At 49.4% G+C, this 20,000-nt stretch overlaps 2 protein-coding genes across 5 annotated transcripts in view; one reads left to right on the top strand and one right to left on the bottom strand.

Moving 5' to 3' along the window:
- The window catches only part of cabp5a (calcium binding protein 5a), a 4,325-nt gene extending 4,324 nt beyond the window's left edge, over position 1 (bottom strand). For both annotated transcript variants that reach the window (XM_056577112.1, XM_056577113.1), the window contains exon 1: position 1. This exon is cut by the window's left edge. In XM_056577112.1, the coding sequence (XP_056433087.1) occupies position 1 (1 nt within the window).
- A 2,914-nt stretch (positions 2 to 2,915) lies between these two features.
- Positions 2,916 to 20,000, top strand: part of taok2b (TAO kinase 2b) — a 20,488-nt gene continuing 3,403 nt past the window's right edge. The window contains exons 1-18 of one of the 3 annotated variants that reach the window (XM_056577110.1): positions 2,916 to 3,550; positions 5,429 to 5,569; positions 5,776 to 5,847; positions 6,193 to 6,294; positions 7,048 to 7,093; positions 7,842 to 7,938; positions 8,191 to 8,304; positions 8,658 to 8,749; positions 9,484 to 9,577; positions 10,092 to 10,173; positions 10,421 to 10,588; positions 11,185 to 11,391; positions 11,789 to 11,846; positions 11,901 to 12,042; positions 12,466 to 12,643; positions 13,111 to 13,239; positions 13,911 to 14,114; positions 15,395 to 15,634. In XM_056577110.1, coding sequence (XP_056433085.1) covers positions 5,438 to 5,569; positions 5,776 to 5,847; positions 6,193 to 6,294; positions 7,048 to 7,093; positions 7,842 to 7,938; positions 8,191 to 8,304; positions 8,658 to 8,749; positions 9,484 to 9,577; positions 10,092 to 10,173; positions 10,421 to 10,588; positions 11,185 to 11,391; positions 11,789 to 11,846; positions 11,901 to 12,042; positions 12,466 to 12,643; positions 13,111 to 13,239; positions 13,911 to 14,114; positions 15,395 to 15,634 — 2,157 coding nt within the window. In that variant the 5' untranslated portion in view covers positions 2,916 to 3,550; positions 5,429 to 5,437. Of the gene's footprint in view, positions 3,551 to 5,428; positions 5,570 to 5,775; positions 5,848 to 6,192; positions 6,295 to 7,047; positions 7,094 to 7,841; positions 7,939 to 8,190; positions 8,305 to 8,657; positions 8,750 to 9,483; positions 9,578 to 10,091; positions 10,174 to 10,420; positions 10,589 to 11,184; positions 11,392 to 11,788; positions 12,043 to 12,465; positions 12,644 to 13,110; positions 13,240 to 13,910; positions 14,115 to 15,394; positions 18,911 to 20,000 lie in introns of those variants that run through there. The other 2 variants (XM_056577109.1, XM_056577111.1) reach the window with 2 other exon arrangements.

Raw genomic sequence — 20,000 nt, 5'->3', positions numbered from 1 at the left:
TCTCTGAGGACACAGGAGGACACAGGAGGAGACAGGAGGACACAGGAGGAGACAGGAGGAGACAGGAGGAGACAGGAGGACACAGGAGGAGACAGGAGGAGACAGGAGAAGTAAGTAGGAGATGTCTTCTAACCCTAACTATTAAACGATATAACTCCATGTGGGGGAGTGTATTCCAGTGGTCCGGGTGTTTGAGTGAAAGGGAGCCCCAGCGCCAGTGTCCACAGCCCCCCTCAGCAAGATGCCCCCTAAACCATGGATCTGAATTCACTTTCATTCTCAAAATAACTCAATTGTAAATGATTACAATGTAGATAGATGATATTTTACAATCACATTGTACATGCCAGTTAAGATTCTACATAATTTGTTAAAGCTATCACAGTTTCTTTAACAAATGTGAATCTTTTATTTAATAACGGATCAATATGCATGAATACATAGTCCAGTTGGTCCGTGATCATTCCAAACAGTTGTCACTCTATTGTGTTTCCCTTAGTCAGGCTGTATTCTCAGATATTCAATAAAAGGTTTAGAAACTCACCGTGTTGTGAGTGTGTGTCTTTCTCCAGGAACATAAAGACAACCAGAAGATGCCCTTGTTCGCTCTCTCCCTCCTTGTGCTGTCTCTCCTCTCTCTCCTCGTCTAACTCCTGTCTGTCTGTCCTGGTCAAATGGTCCAACCCCTACCTTTGTTGGTCTGATTGTCCTCTCTGTCTGTCTGTCTGTCTGTCTGTCTCTCTGTCTGTATGCGCCGGTCTGTGGTGTGTCCTGTAGGCCGGGTGCAGGGTGTGTGGAGGATTGCTGTGTTGATGGAGCAGTGAAGTGACTGGCAGGGGGCAGGTCATGTGATCCAACCTCCCTCCCTCTCTCCATCCCTCTCTCTCTCTCGCTCTCCATCCCTCTCTCTCTCCATCCCTCTCTCTCTCGCTCTCCATCCCTCTCTCTCTCCATCCCTCTCTCTCTCTCTCTCTCTCTCTCTCTCTCTCTCTCTCTCTCTCCATCCCTCTCTCTCTCTCTCTCTCTCTCTCTCTCTCTCTCTCTCTCTCTCTCTCTCTCTCTCTCTCTCTCTCTCTCTCTCTCTCTCTCTCTCTCCCTCACTCCCCCCCCTCTCTCTCTCTCTCTCTCCATCCCTCTCTCTCTCTCTCTCTCTCCATCCCTCTCTCTCTCCATCCCTCTCTCTCTCTCTCTCTCTCTCTCTCTCTCTCTCTCTCTCTCTCTCTCTCTCTCTCTCTCTCTCTCTCTCTCTCTCTCTCTCTCTCTCTCTCTCTCTATCCTCCCCTCAGGGCTCTGATCTCTGAGCAGAGGTCTGTAGTCCAGAGCCGGTGAGCCACTCTGCCATCTGACAACCAGACAGGCCGCTCGCAGTAACCGCTGGCCTCATCAGGTTCCTTATTTAAAGTTCACACTCACCTATCGACACGCAAGCAGGTCAAACTGCTCGGATCCAGGTCACACCCAGACCAGGTCAGTTTAGAACCAGAGCAGTGTAGAACCACATCTGGAACCAAGTGTATGTAGAACCCGGTCAGTGTAGAACCAGGACTATATTAGTTCATCGATAAACTTTGTTTATTTATGACCTAAAGCTAAAACAGTTCTGTGATGAATTGATATAGTCCTGAATACTGGTGTTGTAGAATCACTTCGCTGGCAGGTTTTAACATCCTCTTCATCTGGGCAACTGTTCTCTGCCATGAAACATAGATCCGAACATCCCGTGATCAGGGGTTGGGATCATATCGTCTTATCTTAATATCTTGATGAAATGAAACCCCCAGAAAGCTGCCGGCTTGTGTCTGGGTCAGAAGAACCCTGACCCTGACCGCCATCATTGTTTTCACACAAATGTTTTTTCATCAATTAGAAAGTGGCTGGATTACAGAGTGCTAGGATGTGAGTTAATCTTTTAAAGTGTTATAATCTGTCAGCATTGATTACATTATGTAGAGGAAAGGATTATATTTGTATTTTATATTTAGGTATATTGGAGGATTATATTCTTCCAGGAAATCCGCGGCCAAACTGATGTGTGTGATGGATGGCGTTGCCGTGGCAGCAGTCGTCAGGGAGCAGCATCCCTGCTGACTAGTGGCCAGGATGGTCTTATGTAAATTCATATGAAATCTGTTTGCATAAGAGCCTTAATCCTGCCCAGGTCATCCTCCCGGCCCTGGTCCGCTGGCAGGGTTCAAAGGTCACATCTTTTTGGAGCTCTGAAGATTTTGAGAGGGTCTGAGCCATACTCCTACGTTTATAGGTGTGTGCATGTATAGGTGTCCCCTACAGGAAGTGGAGAGTGCTGCCATTACCCATGGTGAACTGCAGGTTCTGGTCTAGCTGTATTCACACAATATATTTGTTTGAGGTCTGTGTTTTAGTCTATGTGTGTGTTTAAGACTATTTATAGGTTTGTGTTTTGTGTGTGTAATGGTGTGTGCTCATCAGGTGGCAATCATTCACTATGTCCATTGTCTAATATATTGTCACCTGTCAATAGTTCCATTATAACTCATAATGTTAATATTCCATTACAATGTTTGTGTAGGTTTGAGTAGGCCTATATATGTGTGTGTGTGTGTGTGTGTGTGTGTGTGTGTGTGTGTGTGTGTGTGTGTGTGTGTGTGTGTGTGTGTGTGTGTGTGTGTGTGTGTGTGTGTAAGGGTTAGTGTATATTTTTGTGTATAAAAAGAAATAAAATGCTTTGAAAAATTATATGGATACTGATTGTGTTCACATGAGCCAACCAACCAATGCTGCCAAAAATAAGCAATTTTTCCTGCCAACATGAATGTAATATGATAACATTAAACTATCAATATGTTTTCCCTCATTTGAACACCAGTGATCTCTGCTGGAACTCCGGGTGACAGGGGGGCTTCGCTGCGGACCGTCTCCGCCCTGAGCGTCACAACTCAGCTTCCGTTTTCTTCTCGGCTCCAGCCCCGCTCCGCCATCACCGAGTCCCGGACGCACAACACCGAATGGGATCGGAGAAAAAGAAAATGTCAAAATCGGAGATGAGATCGACACCAACGTAATGACAGCTTATAGCGATAAGCGGAGGGGACAAGTTTGCAATTCATGCTCCAGTATTTTATTATTATCTTCCCCTGCACCGCTAGCATCCAAGCTAACGTTTAGCTCGAACTAACCACTGATTTTCATTGGGAAGATCGCTCCGCTGTCGCCACCTCCGCTAGCCGGCTAGGCTACCCTCGGCTAGCCCGTTAAACTACCCCTAGCTAGCCTGCTAGGCTACCTTGTAGACGTCACTCCACTAGCCTGCTAAGCTACCTTGCAGCTAGCGGGCTGATAAACGGACACATAACGGATGCTGCGCTGTGCTAGCCGGGGTAGCCAACCGATAGATAATAGATAATCGATCATGGCGAGGACACTGATTCAGAGCCAGGATGGACGGACTGCGGCGGGTTGGTTTTGAATAAACCTGAGAAAGACGAGGACAGAAGCCGCAGGGAGACCAGACTCTTCTCACCCAGGCCGGTTAGCTAGCCCCGGCTAGCTACAGTGGATACCATAAGCCACGGTGAGACCTGAAACATTGATCATCTAATTGATGAATTGATTATTGACTTGCCCGGTTAGGTGGCCTGTCAGGTGTGATGTGCATACACGCCAATAAATTCACCCAGCTCTCATCAGATCAACACTAATGCCACCTCTGTATATAACGGACAGTATTTTATCCGCACCAGTTATTGTATCTTGTCGGGATATACAATGCAATAAATATACTGTCCGTCTCGTATGCAGGATTGTTGTATGAAGGTTGGAGTGTAAACATGGACATGTCATAATAAAGGCCTGTTGTCGGCCTGCTGCTTCAACGGCTGGCTGACGGTAGCCATCCGTCTCTCCATACATATTGTGTTTCTGTGCCAGTGGACTATGATAGCCTTATTAACCAGCCAAGTGCAAAATTCTCCATGCATGTCGATTCAAACCCCCCATCGCGTATAATGATAACTATCCGATTATCATCCCCCAATTATAAATGTAGAAATATGCTTTGTGAATCTGTATTTTTGCAGAATATGTTTGCAGGTGTATTCTGCACCAATGAAAACACCTTCAGAATGCTTTAGTGTTGACAGGCCACAGGATCTGTTCCTTTCATGAGATCGATGCGTTTGAAAAGAGCCAGCATGATGGTCGACAGAACACTTCTTGTTTTTAGTCAACCCCCAGACTTCCTCAGTGAAATCTTGATCTATTAATGAGTAATGTGAATGTGATAAAGAAACCCATTGCTGACCGACACTTCCCCATATCTTCTGACATCTTGTGTTGATATTTCTCTATGATAATAACAGCCTATATTTAAATAATCTTTTTCACTTTGTATATTCATAGTTACTTAAGATTTAGCTTTGTCTCATCTTCATTGAACAGTAGATTTATTCCAGTAGTTGGATGAGGTTGAATCATGCTGGGGTGGACAAACTTGTTCTGGTTTTTGGGAGGATCTTTTTATCCTGTGCTACGGATAACTTGTTTTAAGACTGTTGTCGGGACATGTGCTAGACTCCAGTATGTGTGCCTCCCCAGAGGTCAATCTAGGACAGGATATTCTCATGGTTAGGGTGTTTCACTCCACAGTTTCTGTTTTCAAACCCCAATGTCCAAAGAAGTCCCACCACCACGCGCTCCTAGTATTTCACCTGACTTGGTTGTAATGTTGTTAACCTGACGAGTAGTAAAAAGCAAGGTAGGAACTATATCAGAGTCGCTAAGAAACAAGGTAGAAAAGAGTGGATGATTTAGAATAGAAACACTCCCAATAACGCCCCTGTGTCCTTTCTGCTCCCTTCCTCCCCGTGTCTGCCACGGAGAAGTGTTGCATTCTTCGACCTGTGGGGGAGTCACAATAACGCTTGTGACCAACAGGCAGGATGAATCCTCCATAGCGATCAGGGAAGAGAGGCACTGATGAGTCAGAAATGAATCAGGAGCTAAAATCGAAGTCCTCTCATACAAAGGCCGGGGTGCAGTCGACCGGAACGGATATTTGCAAGGAGCGCATCTCACCCACTGATAGCTGCAGTTGGTTATGGCATTCCTTAATCCTCACGCTTGCATCATAGTTCGTGAATCGTCGTACAGAAGAAGAAGAAGAAGAAGGATTGAATTGATATAACACTTTCTCCCACTCAGAGACGCTTAACACTGAAGGGGGGGACCTCACTCAGGCCGACAGTGTGTAGCCCCCACTGGGGTGATGCACGGCACCCAGCCTGCGCCAGAACACTCACCACACACCAGCTTGAGGTGGAGAGCGAGGGAATTAATGAGTCAGCCAATTATAGAGGAGGATGATTAGGGGGCCGGATTGAATGAGCCCGGTTGGGCAGTTTCAGCCAGGACCTACAGCAGCTTTTAAACCGATGGTCCTATTTGTCGTCAGGCGCTGGCAATGCCCACGAGTGTCCGGGCTGGAAGCCTGAAGGACCCGGAGGTGGCGGAGCTCTTCTACAGAGATGACCCCGAGAAGCTGTTCACAGACCTCCGGGAGATCGGCCATGGGAGCTTCGGAGCCGTATACTTTGTGAGTACACCCCCCAGGCCAGGCGTGGATGCAGGGGGATGCATCACGCAGTATTACAGCCTCAGCGTTTATAGTGACCTTTTAATGCAGGGTGAGGGGATTTGTCTTATCCCTTCAAATATGAAGATACATTTTTATTCTTTATTATTTACATTTTGTGTTTTGATTGGTTGTTTGATTGTTCAATGACCTTTGTGATCCTCCAGGCGCATGACATCCGCACCAATGAGGTCGTGGCCATCAAGAAGATGTCCTATAGCGGCAAGCAGTCCAACGAGGTGAGTCTCCAGCAGCTACTGCTAGCATATACCTGGAACGACTACTAGTAGAGACTACCTCTAACAGCTACTGGTAGAGACTACCTCTAACAGCTACTGGTAGGGCTACTGGTAGGGCTACTGGTAGAGACTACCTCTAACAGCTACTGGTAGAGACTACCTCTAACAGCTACTGGTAGGGCTACTGGTAGGGCTACTGGTAGAGACTACCTCTAACAGCTACTGGTAGCGGCTACTGGTAGCAGCTAGTGGGAGCTGCTACTGGTAATAGCTATTTGTAGTATTCATGTATGTTATTCATGTTTTTGTGTATGATTGTGTTAATCCATTAATCGATTTATGTAGAAATGGCAGGACATCATAAAGGAGGTGAAGTTCCTCCAGAAGTTGAGACATCCCAACACCGTCGAGTACCATGGATGTTACCTGAGGGAACACACTGCATGGGTTAGTATACCCTCTATACCTACCCCTCTCTCTACCTCTACCTTCTACTCTCTTTAACTCTCTCTACCATGGATGTTACCTGAGGGAACACACTGCATGGGTTAGTATACCCTCTATACCTACCCCTCTCTCTACCTCTACCTTCTACTCTCTTTAACTCTCTCTACCATGGATGTTACCTGAGGGGAACACACTGCATGGGTTAGTATACCCTCTATACCTACCCCTCTCTCTACCTCTACCTTCTACTCTCTTTAACTCTCTCTGCCATGGATGTTACCACACTGCATGGGTTAGTATACCCTCTATACCTACCCCTCTCTACCTCTACCTTCTACTCTCTTTAACTCTCTCTGCCATGGATGTTACCTGAGGGGAACACACTGCATGGGTTAGTATACTCTATATGCCTACCCTTCTCTCTACCTCTACCTTCTACTCTCTTTAATGACCTCCACACTGCATGGGTTAGTATACCCTCTATACCTACCCCTCTCTCTACCTCTACCTTCTACTCTCTTTAACTCTCTACCATGGATGATACCACACTGCATGGGTTAGTATACTCTATATGCCTACCCTTCTCTCTACCTTCTACTCTCTCCCCAACCTTTCTTTCCCTTTCTCGATCCTCAATTCAAAACCATTGGAAATATATTTTGAGCTTTCAAAATATTTTGAAAGCTCAAAATCTCTTTCATTTTTTGTAATGAAAGAAACCTTAATTAACGTGATCATATGCTGTTGTTCCAGCTGGTGATGGAATACTGCCTTGGCTCTGCCTCCGATCTGCTGGAAGGTGAGCGTACTGGAGACTCATGTTATAAACATCTGGTTGCTAGGAGATGGATGTTATAAACATCTGGTTGTTAGGAGACCGATGTTATAAACATCTGGTTGCTAGGAGATGGATGTTATAAACATCTGGTTGCTAGGAGATGGATGTTATAAACATCTGGTTGCTAGGAGATGGATGTTATAAACATCTGGTTGCTTGGAGATGGATGTTATAAACATCTGGTTGTTAGGAGAGGGATGTTATAAACATCTGGTTGCTAGGAGATGGATGTTATAAATATCTGGTTGCTAGGAGATGGATGTTATAAACATCTGGTTGCTCGGAGATGTATGTTATAAACATCTGGTTGCTAGGAGATGGATGTTATAAACATCTGGTTGCTAGGAGATGGATATTATAATCATCTGGTTGTTAGGAGATGGATGTTATAAACATCTGGTTGCTAGGAGATGGATGTTATAAACATCTGGTTGCTAGGAGATGGATGTTATAAACATCTGGTTGTTAGGAGATGGATGTTATAAACATCTGGTTGTTAGGAGAGGGATGTCATAAACATGTGATTGTGTTGGAGACAGATAGGTTAACATCTGTTGTGGTAGAACAGATGGATGTTATGAACATCTGGATGTGTTGGAGACAGATGTGTAAACAACTGATTGTGGCAGAGGAGATGAATGTTATGAACATCTGGATGTGTTTGAGACAGATGTGTAAACATCTGGATGATGTGTGTTTTCCTCTCCAGTCCATAAGAAGCCCCTACAGGAAGTGGAGATTGCTGCCATTACCCATGGTGCATTGCAGGGTCTGGTCTACCTGCACTCACACAACATGATTCACAGGTAACGCCTCAGACACACACACATACATGCACACGCACAAACAAACATGCTGGTAGTGTGCACACACACTCGCACATCAATAAAAGAGAGGAAACACACACAAGTACACACATTCAGACTGTATCCATTCTTACATTTTGTCTTGCTTCATGTCTGTCTGTCTGTCTGTCTGTCTGTCTGTCTGTCTGTCTGTCTGTCTGTCTGTCTATCCCTCCCTCCCTCCCTCCCTCCCTCCCTCCCTCCCTCCTCCAGGGATGTGAAGGCAGGTAACATCTTGCTGACCGAGCCAGGTCAGGTGAAGCTTGGAGACTTTGGCTCCGCCTCCATCTGCGCCCCGGCCAATTCCTTTGTGGGAACGCCTTACTGGTAATCCCCTTGGCCCTGTTGCCACCAATAGCCGCGTTACAATGTAAACTCATCTACAACCTGAGCCATGATACAGTGCTAGCTTAGCTTCAGTGCTAGCCATGCTGTACCCTAAATCATGATACTGAAGTGGTATTATTTCTCCCAGCAGTAATATCAGACTTTTTCCTTGTGTTGGATTTGATTGAACAGTATGTAACATGGCATGTTTCACACATAAAGTCCTTTATACGGAGCACAGATTGTCCCCAAACAACCATGTGTAGCTACAGACGTTTGAATCTGTGATGAGCCTTTGCTGTGCATGTGGAGGTAGCCTCCATCGGCTGAGGTTGTCGGTCCCCTCACTGCAGGATGGCCCCGGAGGTGATCCTGGCCATGGACGAGGGCCAGTACGACGGCAAGGTGGACGTGTGGTCCCTAGGCATCACGGCCATAGAGCTAGGTGGGCTACCGTTACCTGTGTAGCGCTAGGAACGCTAATGTTACCTGAATAGAGCTACGTTTGATAATGGTATTTCCATAGAGCTAGCTAGGCTGATGTTAGCTGAATAGAGCTAGCTAGGCTATTGTTACCCGCATAGAGCTAGGTATGCTAATGTTACCTGAATAGAGCTACGTATGATAATGGTACCTCCATAGAGCTAGGTATGCTGATGTTACCCGCATAGAGCTAGCTAGGCTATTGTTTCCTGCATAGAGCTAGGTATGCTAATGTTACCTGAATAGAGCTACATATGGTACCTCTATAGAGCTAGGTAGGCTGATGTAAGCTGCATAGAGCTAGCTAGGCTATTGTTACCCGCATAGAGCTAGGTATGCTAATGTTACCTGAATAGAGCTAAATATGGTACCTCTATAGAGCTATGTAGGCTGATGTAAGCTGCATAGAGCTAGCTAGGCTATTGTTTCCTGCGCAGAGCTAGGTATGCTAATGTTACCTGCATAAAGCAATGGAGGTTAATAAGAAAAGATCCTCTTCCATTACTCACACAGCAGGGACATGTTCAGTGTTAAAGCAGCAAAAGAGAATAGCGCATTAGCGCGATAGCACGAAGCATCATTAAAAAAACAAGATAGTATGTAAAACGTAGGATACAATCAATAAGCCGATGTGGTTAGCTGTATAGCCCTGAGCTGAAGCCTGCCTCTTACCTTCTTCTTCCTCATTCCCCGTAGCGGAGAGGAAGCCTCCTCTGTTCAACATGAATGCTATGAGTGCCTTATACCACATAGCCCAGAACGAGAGCCCTATCCTGCAGTCCAGCCACTGGTAAGACCCCCATCGCCAACCCCGTGTACACCCCCCCCCCCCTTACCCCTGAGCTACAGGACTCACCCCTGGGGCTCGCTCCTCTTAGCTCCGTCGACAAATCAGCCTGCTCAGGGGATAGTCCATCGACTTAAGTTAGTCAGCGCTCTGGACCAGTGTTACCAGGAGTTCTGTTGCTCTACACAACCACAGCCTTCCACTGGCTTGATAAACTGACTATATTTCTCTCTCTTACTATCTATCTATCTCTCCATCTCTTTCTCTTGCTATATACTTATCCATCCATCTCTACCTCTACCTTTTCACCTGTCTCTCTTACCATCTATCTCTACCTTCCATCTCGTACTCTCTCTACCTCTACATCTGTCTCTATCTCTCTATATATCTCTACCTCTCTCTCCACCTCTACCTCTGCTTTCACCCCTGTCTCTACCATTCCATCTCTCTCTCTCTCTCTCTCTCCATCCATCTCTACCTCTATCTCTTCCTCCCCATCATTTGCTCTCTCTCCCAGGTCCGATTATTTCCGGAACTTTGTGGACTCCTGCCTGCAGAAGATCGCTCAGGACAGACCTACCTCTGATGTGCTGCTCAAGGTACAGGCTTACAGTACTCTCTACCAGTTACATCTTACTTATACTGCTGGAGCTCTCCACAGGTTAAATACTTCTAGGTCCTAGGAATCTAGAGGTTATACTGCTGGTGTTATCTACTGGTTAAATACTACTGGATCATAGTACTCTACAAGTTATACTGCTAGTGTTGTCTAAATTAAAAATACGCAGAGATCCTTTGTTCATCCCAAACACTTATTGACCTTTGACCCCTCCCGTACCTGCGCAGCATCACTTCTTGTGCAGGGAGCGTCCCGTTACCGCGGTGATGGACCTGATCACCCGGACCAAGGAGGCGGTGCGGGAGCTGGACAACCTGCAGTACCGCAAGATGAAGAAGATCCTGTTCCACGAGGTCCACAACGGGCCAGCACCCGAGGGGGCGGAGGAGGAGGAGGTAACGCGCGCACACGCACACACACACACGCGCACACGCACACGCACGCACACGCACACGCACACACGCACACGGCCACACACACGCAAACGCACACACACACACACGGCCACACACACACGCACACACACACGCACATGGCCACACACACACACACGTGCACACGCACACGCACACACACACACACACACACACACACACACACACACACACACACACACACACACACACACACACACACACACTGCCCACTGCTCCTTCATTCCTGACCTCCGTCACTGAGTCCACTCAGTACGTTTGCTTGCATCACATGCATTTTTTTCGATTAAGGCCGGATAAACAGATTAAAGACATATTCCAGATACAGTATTTACATACGGCTTAGTACTGCATCACATAGTTCTTGCATACTTACTACAACGTTTAAATGGACGGCACCCAAGCTAAGTTTTGGATGTGATTCCATTTGAATGTAGAGCGATTACAGCGATTAGAGCGGAGGTACGCTGAGGTTAGTTGGTGGAGTGATTGTGTTGATAACGTTGGAGCAGAGGGGGCTGATTGGTCACTAACCAGGGACACCTCTGTCTCGGCAGGACGCGGAGCAGTACATGCTGCGCACGGGGACGGTCAGCAGCATGGAGAGCTCCCATTCGCTGCCCAGCATGTCAATCAGCGCCAGCTCCCAGAGCAGCTCCGTCAACAGCCTGGCGGACGGGTCGGACGACAGCGGAGAGATGGTCATGATGGGGGAGGGGGAGCACACCGTCACCTCCAACAGCTCCGTCCTGCACAAACCACTGGTCCGTCTGACTGTCTGACTGTCTGACTGTTCATGTATCTGTCTGTGTCTGCATGTAATGCATCACAAAGACAAAAAAAATGTTTTTAATGATCTCTCTCTCGTTCTCTCGTTCTCTTGTTCTCTCGTTCTCTCTCTCTCTCTCTCTCTCTCTCTCTCTCTCTCTCTCTCTCTCTCTCTCTCTCTCTCTCTCTCTCTCTCTCTCTCTCTCTCTCTCTCTCGTTCTCTCTCTCTCTCTCGTTCTCTCTCTCTCTCATTCTCTCTCGTTCTCTCTCTCTCTCGTTCTCTCTCCCTCGTTCTCTCTCTCTCGTTCTCTCTCTCTCTCTCGTTCTCTCTCTCTCGTTCTCTCTCTCTCTCTCTCTCTCTCTCTCTCTCTCTCTCCCTCTCCCTCCCTGCAGAGCCATGACAACATCTACGATGACCCCTACCAGCCGGAGTTGGACTCTCAGCGGGACGGCCTGTCCTTGGTGGGGGTCGTGGGAGGCGGGGGAGTCGGTGTCGGTGGGGGAGGGGGAGGTGGAGGAGGGGGCGGAGGTGGGGGGAGGCGGAGGCGAGGACGGGACCACTTCGCCACCATCAGAACGGCCAGCCTGGTGACCCGACAGATCCAAGAACACGAGCAGGGGTCGGCTCTGAGGGAGCAGATGTCAGGGTATGTATACCCATAAATATATAACCCAACATAAGGTATCCATATGTGTGTTTACCGTTCAGCTAACTGGTATAGAACCGGTTCTGTACGTGGTCCCGGTCAACTAAACCAAACACACACTGTCTAGAGAGGGAGTCGTGCTGAATGCCCGCTTGTGTAGCGGTATAGCGAGGAGGGTACTCGCCACCCAGCAGGAAGGTTCTGGGTTCGAACCCCTATGTCCACCGCCTACCTGTAGGAACCCTAGAGCAGGTTGACCCCTGACCTCTACTGCTCCTTAATGACATGAACATCAATTCACTAGAAGGTACCACGTTACCAAGTATGAACGCGCCTGCTGGACGTAAATGAACGGATCCACACGTTTGGTTTTGAATCCGTTTGGCCCTATGCATCTCCGTTCTGACCTTTGACCCGGTGCAGGTACAAGCGCATGCGGCGGCAGCACCAGAAGCAGCTGATGGGTCTGGAGAACAAGCTGAAGTCTGAGATGGACGAGCACCAGCTGAGGCTGGACAAGGAGCTGGAGGGCCAGAGGGGCAGCTTCTCTGGGGAGGGGGACAAGCTGACCAAGAAGCACCACGCCATCCTGGACAAGGAGGTGAGGGGGAGGAGAGGGAGGAGGAGAGGGAGGAGGGGGGGGAGGGGGGAGGAGGAGGAGGGGGGGGGGAGGGAGGGAGGAGGAGGAGGAGAGGGGGGAGGGGGAGGAGCAGGAGGGGGGGGGGGGGGGGGGGTACATGTGAAGGTAGAGGTAGCAGTATATATAAAGTTGCGGTGGGATTTACCTTCCAACAAAGGCAATAGCTGGGAAGGTATGAGAAGGTAACAGTAGATGTGTTTCGTCTTGGAGTTTATCGCCAGATGAGGGCAGTAGATGTGTAGGCACTAGAAGGTAACAGTCAATGTAAACACAAGGTTATGCTTGTCTTGGTCCATCTAGTTGATCAGTAGTTTTGAAGGTTCAAGAGGGTAGCAGTAGATGTGAAGTCATCTTAGCGTGAGAAGGTAGCAGTAGATGTGAGGTTGTCCAGCTGTATGAGTGGTTGTGATGTGGTGTTTCCTCTGCAGATGAAGGCTGCGCTGGCGGAGGAGAAGAAGTTCCAGCAGCACATCCTGACCCAGCAGAAGAAGGAGCTCACCAGCCTCCTGGAGTCCCAGAAGAGGCAGTACCGCCAACGCAAGGACCAGCTCAAAGAGGTACTAACCTTAACCTGACACACCTCAGACAGGCACACCTTAACCTTAACCATACCTCACCAGGCCTAACTCACGACAAGACGGAGTGGCTGACCCAGGACCAGCTGGAAGGGTCCCACTCCTCCTTGATCTGCTAACCACTTTACACACTCCTCTAGAGGAACCATGACTATTCAACACAAACAGCTCAGACTCTGTTCAGACCAGCAGAGCAGCCTACTGCGGTGGGACCCAGTGTGTGTATCTTGTAGCTAAATAGTAATTTAGTATAGTATTCATAATAGTATGTCTGGAGAACCTGAGTAAGGACCAACCCGAGGTACTCGTCACACCCTCCTCTTCGTCCCCTATGGGGCATGAGGCTTCAACGAGCCCCCTCCATTGCATCCGGTCCCTGGCAGCGTGTGTGGACTCCCTACGTGACGGGTTCGTCTGTTCAGCTCTTGTGTCACGGTTCTGCCCCAGGTGGTTTTCATCCTCCCAGGTTTTCTTTCGCCCGGTGGCGTCGCATTTTAAGGCCACTGTTAAGATGCTCCGTCCTCAAGACGTGTCCTGGCCACCTCAGGCGTCTCACCCTGACCCTGACCAGGTGTACTGCATGTACCATACCGTGCCTGTGCATGTGTCTGACGTTTGTGTGTTCCCGCCCCCCCCCCCCCCCCCCCCACCAGGAGCTGAACGAGAACCAGTCCACCCCGAAGCGGGAGAAGCAGGAGTGGCTGGTGCGGCAGAAGGAGTGTCTGCAGCAGATGCAGGCGGAGGAGGAGGCGGGGCTGCTGCGGCGGCAGCGGCAGTACTACGAGCTGCAGTGCCGCCAGTACAAGAGGAAGATGCTGCTGGCGCGGCACAACCTGGAGCAGGACCTGCTCAGAGAGGTAGAGAACACACTGGAGAACCTTAGAGTGGTAGGACCTCTAGAGTAGAGCAGGACCTGCTCAGAGAGGTAGAGAACACACCTGGAGAACCTTAGAGTGGTAGGACCTCTAGAGTAGAGAAGGGCCTGCTCAGAGAGGTGGAGAACCTTCTAGTGGTAGGACCTCTAGAGTAGAGCAGGGCCTACTCAGAGAGGTAGAGAACACACTGGAGAACCTTCTAGTGGTAGGACCTCTAGAGTAGAGCAGGGCCTGCTCAGAGAGTTAGAGAACACACTGGAGAACCTTCTAGTGGTAGGACCTCTAGAGTAGAGCAGGGCCTGCTCAGAGAGGTAGAGAACACACCTGGAGAACCTTCTAGTGGTAGGACCTCTAGAGTAGAGCAGGGCCTGCTCAGAGTGGTAGAGAACACACTGGAGAACCTTCTAGTGGTAGGACCTCTAGAGTAGAGCAGGGCCTGCTCAGAGAGGTAGAGAACACACTGGAGAACCTTAGAGGGGTATGACCTCTAGAGTAGAGCAGGGCCTGCTCAGAGAGGCAGAGAACACCCCTGGAGAACCTTAGAGTGGTAGGACCTCTAGAGTAGAGCAGGACCTGCTCAGAGAGGTAGAGAACACACTGGAGAACCTTCTAGTGGTAGGACCTCTAGAGTAGAGCAGGGCCTGCTCAGGGAGGCAGATAACACACCTGGAGAACCTTAGAGTGGTAGGACCTCTAGAGTAGAGCAGGACCTGCTCAGAGAGGTAGAGAACACACCTGGAGAACCTTAGAGTGGTAGGACCTCTAGAGTAGAGCAGGGCCTGCTCAGAGAGGTAGAGAACACACTGGAGAACCTTCTAGTGGTAGGACCTCTAGAGTAGAGCAGGGCCTGCTCAGAGAGGTAGAGAACATACCTCCACCCTGGAGAACCTTCTCCTAGAACCTTCTAGTAGAATCGTCTAGATCCTAGATCCAAGGATCCTATATCGAGTAGAGCAGGACCGTCTCCCAGAGGTACAACACACAGCGACCACATAGAGAATCTTATAATAGCACCTTGTAGAAGAACAGGATCTGAAGAAAAAAAAAAGGATCTTTTATTTTTATTATATTATTATTATTTAAAAATGTCCCAGCACAATGCGGCAGCATAGTTTTTGCACTTTATTCTGTTTTGAGCATTTCCTCCCAGTGCAAACATGTTTAAATTAGTTACAGAAAGCAGTGTTCTGAAATGGGATCAATCAATCGTTTTTAAACCTATGTTCAGTTAGTAGTTTTTAACCCTCTGTTTTAAACCCCAGGACCTGAACAAGAAGCAGACGCTGAAGGACCTGGAGTGCGCCATGCTGCTGCGGCACCACGAGTCCACCCAGGAGGTGGAGTTCCGCCAGCTGGGGCTGGTGCAGCGCACGCGGGCGGAGCTGATCCGCACGCAGCACCAGACGGAGCTCACCAACCAGATGGAGTACAACAAGAGGCGGGAGCAGGAGCTGAGGCAGAAGCACGCCGTGGAGGTCCGGCAGCAGCCCAAGAGCCTGAAAGTGAGTGAGAGCGGGGACCAGGGGCCCCCAGACGGCTGCCCGGGGGCCCCCCCGGAACGCCCCCGACCCCCGGGACCCCCGGTGATGGTGGGAGGGGAGGAGGGGGAGAGGGGAGGGGAGGAGAGGGAGGAGAAAGGTGTGGAAGAGAGCAAGGGAACGGAGAGGAAGGAGAGGGAGGGGGGGGCCGAGGGCGAGAGGGAGGAGGAGGGAGGTGAGGGGGAGGAGGGGAGAGAAGGTGTGACGAAGGCAGAGGAAGGCAGAAGGGCAGAAGGGCAGGAGGAGGAGGAACGACCGAAGGAGGAAGAGACGGACGCACAGAGAGAGGGAGGGGCGGAGCCGGGGTGGAGCGAGCACGACGAAGGTGACGAGGAAGAGGAGGAAGGCAGGGGCGTGGCCGACGGCTGTCCGTCCGACCTCCTCCACTCGCCCTCCCTGGAGCGGCGGCGGCGGCAGCGGGAACGGGAGCTGGACGAGCTCTCGGAGTTCTACTTCCCCCATTCCCTGGACGAGCTGGAGCCCTCCCCCCCCGCGGCAGCTCCTCCCCCCGCCCCCTCCTCCCTCCCCTCCCTCTTCTCCCACGCCGTCTGTCTGCTCCTCACCCTCTCCATCGCCGCCCATCCCTCCTTCTTCACCCTCCTCTTGCTCGCCGTCTTCCTCCTCTCGCTCCGCCGCACCCCCCCGCTGCCCTCGCTCTCCTCCCTGCTGCTCTCCGCCGAGCTCCTCTTCCTCGCCCTCTTCTTCTGCTTCCTCCTGCTGCGCTCGCTCTGCTCCCTGTCGCTCTCCTCCTTCCTGTCCGTCAGCGTCTGGGGGTGTGGCCTGCTGAGCCTCGGCCTATCGCTGAGCCTGGAGCTCTACTACGTCCCCGTGGTGCTGGTGTCGGCCTACTTCCTGAGCTCGCCCTCCCTCTTCCTGTCCCTCTTCCTGTCGCTCTACCTCCTGCTGGTGCTCGTGGTCAAGCCGGCGCGCCGCCTCCCCCGGCGGCTCTCGCGCCTCGCCATGCGCCTCCTCTTCCGCCTGCCCCGCCCCCTCTTCGCCCTCTGCCAATCGCTGCTGGGGGGCGTGGCCGAGCGGAACCTGTACCAGATGTTCCCCAAGGCGGGGCGCAACTGGGGCGTCCTGCGCTCGCGCATCCCCGTGCCCCTGCGGAGCCTGGCGCCCGACCGCGGCCCCGCCCGGCCCCGCTGCCTCGCCGCGCTGGGCCGCGCCTCCTCCTGGCTGCGCCGCTTCCTGCGCCGGCCCGTGGGCATGCTGGCCGACCAGGCCAACGCCCTGGTGCTGGCGCTGGCCGGCCGCGTGCTCAGGGAGCTGCCGCCGGGCGTCCTGCGCCGGCTCCACGCTCTGGGGCTCCTGCGGGAGGAGAGGCCGAGCCGACTGCCCCGCCTCCTGCCCCGCGAGGAGCGGGAGCGGCGGCAGCGGGAGAGGAGGCGGATCGAGAGGGAGAGGAGGTTCAGGCTGGACAGGGAGAGGGGCTTCAGGGAGGAGAAGGGCTGGGAGTGCGGGCTGAGGAGGACCTCCTCGGGGAGGTTCGTCAGGGGCAAGGCCCGGCCCTGGAGATAGTGTGTGTGTGTGTGTGTGTGTGTGTGTGTGTGTCAGGCAGAGTTTTTATTGAAGGAGCTTGGGTCCATAGTGTGTCGTTTATTAAGAAGGCAACACCCTATGTCCAATGAAGTGATTGGCTGGTGGTAATTAAGGGTTAGGTGAGATGGGCTGATTGTAACGAGGAGAGGTGTCATGTGATCTTTATATGTTTCACCATCATGCTTTTTGTAAAAGTTTTTTTTTTTTTAATTATCATTTTTTCTTTGATTCTGTTCTTGTTTTATAAGACATATTTATGGTTATTGTGAAGACCGTGTTTGTGCAATCTTTTGTGTTGGGTATGAGTTGATGTTTTTTTTGTTTTGTGTCAGTCGTATGATCTCAGAGTGTTGTTAAGTGTTGGTGTGAGAGGGCACACGCATGTGAACATTCACCCCCCGGAGCACTAAGCCCCTGCTAACTAGCTAGCCACTGAAGCTAGACCCTAGATATCTCCTAAAGCGGGCCAGATTCTAGCTAGTTGGCCCCTTGTCTAGATGCTAGCTCACTAGCCCCTGAACCTTAGCTCTAGCTAGCCTAAGATGAGTGCAATAAAATGTGAGGACAGCCTGAAGGACAATCCCCTCTTCCAAAGACTTAAAGACTTTAACATGTTTATAGCTACTTAAATGTCTCAATTGTTCAAAACGGTCCAGGCATAGTTTTATATCAGATTTGTTATTGCAATATTTATGCAGTACTCTTTTTATTTACCATGTAAACTTGATTCTTTTTTAGTCAGAGAGTTTTTCTAATGTTCTATTTAATTCAGGCCAGCTGTGACCAAAGGTCTGAAACTTGATTTTTTTTATATAAAAGTAAGATATATCAAACGCAAGAAACCAACATTTAAACTTTTGGTGTAATAGAACAACTCTACTTTTATAATGGTTTTACTTCTTTTATTTATCTGAAGCCATAGACAATCATGTTGGGTGTGCAATTTTAAAAACTAAGATTCCAAAGATTGTTAGAACTACTGAATGTGAACATCTAGTTTACGGTCTCCCGTTGGAGTCGTTAGCAGATAGTTCTTCCACTAGTATTTATTCAGTACCGGAGAAGCCTTACTGGACACCTAGGTTAAAGGACCTTCTGCAGGGATGAATTAGAGTTGATATCTTTATGAAGAATGTTTGCCCTGGGGCCTTAGACAGCAGTTAGAGAAGGAATAGTTTGGTCTGTAGACTGAGAACGTGCATCCTGGAAACAGACGTTTGTCCCAAACAAAGAAGTGTTTTCCCAACAATTGTTTGAATATGATTTGTTGTTTGTAACAGACTTCCTTCCTGTGTCCTTATGTGTGTGTTTGTGTACATGTACGTGTCTTTGTTTGTTTAAGCGTACTTGTGGTGTATACGTATGTTTGTATACATGTGTAAATGTACTTGTGGTGTACATGTATGTTTGTGTGCATGTGATGGCATACCTGTGCTGTATATGTATGTTCGTCTACATGTTATTATACTTGTCTACATATACACCATATGTATGTTTTGAACCCCTGCAGTATTTCACTACTGCTTTATGTTGGCAGCCATTTTGTTTTCATTTCATCGTTTTTAGTGTCTGTTGGCATGTTGTAAAGCTCTGTCACTTTTAATTTGTAATTACACCAAAAATAAATAGTTTTGTGTTGAAATCATTGTTTTGTTTTATTATTTGAGTTTTCATTTATCCTCTTGTCTTTATATCCGTTTTTTACGATTAAATTAATTTAATCTGAAAGAATATTACCCTGCCACTTCATTTTAATTTCCACCCAATCATCATCGTCGTCATAATCCCCACCCTCCCTGTTCTCCTCCGGCCACCAATCTAATCTAATTCACCCCGTTCTCTGCCGCGCTTCACATCCTGCTAGCCGGCTCGATAGCTAGCATGGTACTGGCACAGGTTGCCGTTGGTGCAGTGGTCGCGATGGGTCTGAGAGAATGAGGGTGCTTGATGAATCACGCTATCAGATGGTCTGTGGAATACAGAGACCATTAAAGATGGACGGTTACATAATGCTTCAGTTGTTTGGTCTGAAGCAGAACGAGAAATGACCCCGGTACTGCTGTTGACCAGCGATGACTTGAAGTACATTGAAGAACACAGTATTCTGGATTGGCATCTAAATGTTCTAGTTATTTCTAGATCTCCCTTAAAATGATCTGCAGTCCTCCATAGAAAAGCTAAACTGGGCCGAATAAGTGTCCTGGAGACATCACACTAAAACATGTTGATCTCTATGTAGTTGACATGTTTGCATGGTTAATTTACTAAGAGCCCGGAGGGTGGATGACCCCACCCTGGATCTCCCACCAGCCTCACCCCCACCCCCAGATACAGCCCCCCCCCCCCCACACAAACACACACTGGACACCTGGATGAATGGGTAGATGGAGGTTCTTGTTTTTTCCCTGCGTCTGCTCATCCCGGGTAATATCTTGTGGAGATGCAGGGAGTGTTGTCTGCTGAGATACCAGCCGGTAGAGCAGGGATCTCTCAGTACTCCTCATCTACTCTGACATACACAGAAACACACACACACACACACACAGAAACGATTGAACATTTACAAAGTAAAAGTCCTTCCCTCCCTCTGCTCCAGAGCTGCACTGCTCAAATAAGTCAGTTGGCTCCTGAAACACTAGGCAGGACTTTAACTTTGAAAAGCTGGGAGCTCCACCTATGTTTTCTATCCTCCTCTCCTCTCCTCCTCTTCCTCCTCCTCTCCCATCTCCTCTCCTCTCCCCTCTCTTACCCCTCCCTCATCTCTTTCTTTTACCCTCACCTGTCTCCT

The sequence above is a fragment of the Gadus chalcogrammus genome, chromosome 18, assembly GCF_026213295.1.
Source record: "Gadus chalcogrammus isolate NIFS_2021 chromosome 18, NIFS_Gcha_1.0, whole genome shotgun sequence".
Classification (NCBI taxonomy): domain Eukaryota; kingdom Metazoa; phylum Chordata; class Actinopteri; order Gadiformes; family Gadidae; genus Gadus; species Gadus chalcogrammus.
This window is presented reverse-complemented; position numbering and strand designations above follow the sequence as displayed.